General features: G+C 42.2%; 1 protein-coding gene across 1 annotated transcript in view; it reads left to right on the forward strand.

Moving 5' to 3' along the window:
* Positions 1-5,420, forward strand: part of imp4 (IMP U3 small nucleolar ribonucleoprotein 4) — a 12,618-nt gene that overhangs the window by 4,218 nt on the left and 2,980 nt on the right. Inside the window, exons 5-7 of the mRNA XM_010797200.1 lie at positions 3,382-3,514; positions 4,327-4,481; positions 4,934-5,028. Of these exons, the coding sequence (XP_010795502.1) occupies positions 3,382-3,514; positions 4,327-4,481; positions 4,934-5,028 (383 nt within the window). The remainder of the gene's footprint in view (positions 1-3,381; positions 3,515-4,326; positions 4,482-4,933; positions 5,029-5,420) is intronic.

Raw genomic sequence — 5,420 nt, forward strand, 5'->3', positions numbered from 1 at the left:
AGTCCTCGCGAGTCACTACTGTCGAACTATCCTAATGACCAGCACGATTACAACAGAACACAAGTGGAGACACACAAGACACAAGTGGAGTACGCTACACCACAAGACACCAAGTTGGGACGTACACACAAGACACAGTTGGAGACGTACAACAGACACAAGTGGAGACGTAAACCACAAGTCACGACACCACAGACCGGTTTATTTCTGGGGAGTTTTCAATGCCAAGATAAAAGTAAAATTCCTACTTCGTGGTTCGTTGTAGAGGTCCCACGAGTTGGTCCCGTTTTTTCAATACACGTGGGGACATATATTATATATATATGATGGATGAGTCACGATACGTCGTCGGTGTGTTGTCTGTGTGAAGAAGACAAGTACGGGTCTTATTGTTAGTACTTGGTATTCCGTCTAGCGGGGAAACCATTTTGGTTACGTACACGTCCATTCATGGTTGGAAGTCGGAATACCTACGATGTAAGGAGGATATCATAGGCAGTTAGGTTTTTAGGCTAAGTGTCTGCGAACTGAGCCTGTTTTATGCAGAGTCCTATCGAACAACACTGAGAAATGAGACATTTGTTTTCATAGGTTAATGTTTGTGTATAAAAAGTGTTCATTTTTTGATCAAACGAGACACGAAGAAAAAGGAAGAGTGTGTGTTAGTGGTCGTCGACGGCAGCCGATATTGGCAGAGCATTAGTGTTTTGTCGACGCCAGCAGATACGGGAGTAAGGTGTGCCGACCAAGTTTATTTACTTTTTTTTTTTTTTTTTTTTTTTTTTTTTTTTTTTTTTTGTTTTTTATATTGTGAATAGTTGTTCGCTAAATATATATGTATTATATAAGTTTTAATATGTAAACTTGTATAGCAGTGGAAGAATGATTACCGATTCAGTATAAAAACCTCTTTACAAAAAAACGGATTTAGTAGAGACTCTGTTGTGTGTGGTGGTGTGTGTGTGTGCGGACCACTGGCCTGTAGAGGAAGTATTTTGCTTATATTCCACATGTTAGCCCGTCAAGCTACAGGGAATTCCAACCACACACACAACACCACACACACACACCACATACACACACACACACACACACACACACACGCACATCTCTTCCACACACACCAATTTTGTTTCCGGCGGACGTCAGCGAGAAATCGACAAGATTACTCCATTTGTGTCACCCTTCCGTGTCGAGGTGAAGGATGAACCGCTTGGCCATTGAAAGAGCACGTGTGTCCTCGCATGAGAACGCTGCTTCTTCATTAGTAGCACTAACGCGTTTGGCAAAAAAAACAGGCAAGGTTGTTTGTACAAATATGCTGGTAGTTGTGGTGACATGGCAGGTATCCATGCGGATTTTTTATATAACATCCCGGATTGGATATATCTTGTACAGCCACTTCAAAAAAAAGTTTTATGTTTGTCTAGTACGTAAAAGTTGGTACTGAGTAAAACGAGGGTAAGCGAGAAAAGGAGTTATGGGTTTTAGAGATTTTTGCCTCGACGTTGCCTAAACTATGTCTAAACTTAAAAAGACTGCGTCTTTCCCCACGAGACCAGATATACCCGTTTGAGGAGGTGATAAGTCCCCTTACTCTCTGGCGAGCTTCGGCGACCTCTGCGACATATGTTATAAGGTCCGGGAAATTCACTGGCGACATCAAGACGGCCGTTTTCGTCGCTTCTTGCTGAAGAGTGTCTTGAGTCGGGAACGTTTTGTCCCGACCTTTCTCGCTGTACCTCGTTTTACTCCGTAGCCAAATTTTACGTACTAGACAGAACATAAAACTTTTTTTGAAGTGGCTAGACAAGATATATCCATACCGGGATGTTACTATAAAAATCGCGATGGATACCTGGCCATTGTCACACAAGAGGATACCAGCAATTTGTACAAAAAACCTTGCCTGTTTTTTTTGCCAAAACGCTAGTGCTATTATGAAATAACACCGCGTTCTCTATGCGAGGACACACGTGCTCTTTCAATGGCCAAGCGGTCATCCTTCAGCCATCGACACGAAGGTGACACAAATGGAGTAATCTTGTCGCATTTCTCGCTGACGTCCAGAACGAAACAAAATTGGTGTGTGTTGAGATGTGGTGTGGTGTGTGTGTGTGTGTGTGTGTATGTGTGTAGTGTGTTGTGTGTCGTGTGTGTGTCGGAGATTCCTGTAGCTTACGGGCTAATAATGTGGATTAATAAGCAAAATACTTCCTCTAAGGCCCCAGGTGGTCCCGGCACACACACACCACACACACAACCACAGAGTCTCTACTAAATCGTTTTTTGTAAAAAGAGGTTTTATACCTGAATCCGGAATCAAAATCTTCCACTGCTATACAAGGTTTACATATTAAACTATATGAAACAGTATAATATTGTAGGGACAACTATCACAATAATAGTAAATAAACTTGGCGGGCACACCTTAACTGCCGTATCTGCTGCGCGCCGTCCGAGCAAAAACACTAGTGCTCTGCAATATCAGCCCCCCTGCCGTCCGACGACCACTAACACACACTCTTCCTTTCTTCTTCGTGTCTCGTTGCATCAAAAAACTGAACACTTTTTATACACAAACATTAACTATGGAAAACAAAATCATTGTCTCAGTTTGTTCGATAGGACTCTGCGTAAAACAGGGCCACTGCAGAGTCCTGCACGGGTCTGATTTTCAAGACCCGCTCCCGCCCCGCACCCGCGACGTGCAATACCGAACCCGCCCCGCTACCCGCACATATAGCCAATTAGTTCCGCAACCCGACCCGACCCGCCGGCAAAAGATCCGCAACCCGACCCGAACCCGCATATACAGTATATAAGCAGTGAAAACGTGCAATTATTAACACACGCAGTTGCATGTTTGGCTCAAAAAGCCTGGGAGGTTGGTTATTTTCTCCATCTAGGATGACACCAAAAGCCTCCCAGATGTTGGATTTCGCTCTTGAGGAAGAGTTATTGAAAATGCTGTATTCTCCGCTAGAGAGCTTCACCTCAGCCATTCAGAATGTGGCGCGCTCAGCAGCAGATAGATGCGCTGCAGAGGTTATGATTATGCTCGGTCCCGCGGGGGAGAGGTCTGAGGATTTAAACATTAAACTAAATTATTATTATTTAAATATATTTATTATGCAACACCCGCAACCCGACCCGCATCATCTTTGTTTTACCCAGAACCGAACCCGGAAAAAAGCGTTTGAAAAAATACCACCCGCAAATCACCTTTTTTGCGGGTCACCCGTCGGGTACCCGCGGATACCCGACCCGATGCAGGACTCTGATCTGCTGTAGTGGTTCCTCTGATGTTTATGAGCTCTTCCCTAGAGCGGAGTAAGAAAAGAGCAGTGATCAATTTATGCTTAATGTCAATTGTTCCAGGAGATAAAGCTGATGTTTCCTGGAGCCCAGCGCATGAACAGAGGAAACCACGAGATGAACGCACTGGTCGGCGCCTGCAAAGCCAACAACGTCACTGACCTCGTCATCATACACGAAACCAGAGGAAACCCAGGTATGCACAATGCCTCGGTCTCATGTTAGGGACATGTGATTGGTCCCTCTGGCTATGAACAGGAGTCTCCTACTACAGGAAGCAGCCCAAATAAAGCCACAATTAGCCACTTGTTGGCAACCGCCGTTATTATGACACATAGAAGCTTCAGACATTTATCAGTGAATTATTTACTGACATATTTCGTAGAACAAAAGGTGAACATCTCTTAAAACAGCTTTAACCAAATACCTTATTTTTAATCAAGAGGCATCTGATTAAAAACTTGTTCGAAAAAACGTTAATTTTGAAACCAGAAGTGTTAAAATGCTAACTTGTTCCCGGGTTTTAGCCTCATTCATGCATGAATTTATTTTATATTACACACTAACTCTAAGCAGGTTTTGGATATGAAGTGTGTTTTAAATTGGAAAACGAAAATAACTCGCTGAAAAAGTCAGTACGAACAAGACAAAGGACCAGCTGCCAATCCTTTCAACTAACTGAATTATAATGAAACAGCTCCATATATGGAAAGAAAGTAAGTATTAAATCTTAGGAACAACATTTTGCTTTCCTATGGAGGACTTTTACTAACGTGGTCTCTCACCGTCACAGTTGTCTATGACCTGTGCCTCAGATCACATGACCCTGTGTTCATTGTAGGCTGTAACTGTATTTTTAGACTCTGTAATAGACTATTGAGCTTCTCTACATAATTTCTGTCAAAGTGCTGCTGCGACAAAATATTTTCCCAACTTGGGATAAATAAAGTTGATATCTTAAAAAATCCAGGTAAAACAGGTTTTCATTATGTTGTGACTTACTTCCAGACGCCCTGGTGGTGTGCCACTTGCCTTTTGGACCCACGGCATACTTCACCCTTTACAACGTGGTAATGAGGCACGATGTTCCCGACATCGGCACCATGTCTGAGGCCTACCCCCACCTCATTTTCAACAACTTCTCCTCCCGCCTCGGCACCAGGGTGAGAGCTGGACCATCGTACACATGCCAGAGATATTCTCTTTCAAAATGTATTCCGTTACAAATACTAGTAACCTGTAAAAGAGAATTAATAATCAGTAAACTAATCTGAATTTCACAACAAAAGATTACCTGATTACTTCCTGTTATTTTTAGATTACTTCAATAGATTCAAATGCAAAGGCTTTATTCTACAGTAGCTACAGCTTAGACATGGCAATGAGAGTCCTGAGCTCCTCCAACAATGCAACATTATTATAAATAAGACATAAAACAATAAACCAAATTTAAAAATAGAAATAGTGCAAGACAGACTTGGACTCGAGGGCCGATTTACTGTGAGGGAATACAGTTACCTTTTTTGTATTCTGATTACGTAATCACGTAACATGTAATCTGTTGCTCCCCATCCTGACCTTCCCCACTTGTCACTAATTATGTGTGTTCACGCAGGTATCAAATATCCTCAAGTATCTCTTCCCGGTGCCAAAGGAGGACAGTAGGCGGGTCATCACGTTCTCCAACCAAGAGGACTTCATCTCTTTCAGGTCAGTCAGTGTGAAATAGTCCCTGCATCCCAGCCTTAGAGCCGCCCAAGACGATTCTGATTGGTTTAGAGAAGCTGGTTTTAAAATAGCCAGTGTTTTTATTAGGGGTGCACCGAATGGGAAATTCTTGGCCGAAACCGATACCGAAAATAGGAACCGGTTGGCCGAAAACCGAATGCCGAAAGGCCGAAAATGATTAATAGAAATATATATATATATATATATAATGTATACATTTTTTACCAATGTTGTTCAGCTGCCTGATTATGGAAAAATAAATGATTATGGCAAAACTTAACTTAAATAATAATCACTATTATGAGTCCATAAAACATTTATTCAGCACTTTTGAATGCATACAGTACATTAATTCCAAGTCAAGTGCATTTTCT

Source organism: Notothenia coriiceps, unplaced genomic scaffold (assembly GCF_000735185.1).
Source record: "Notothenia coriiceps isolate Sejong01 unplaced genomic scaffold, NC01 NC01_scaffold00037521, whole genome shotgun sequence".
NCBI lineage: Eukaryota > Metazoa > Chordata > Actinopteri > Perciformes > Nototheniidae > Notothenia > Notothenia coriiceps.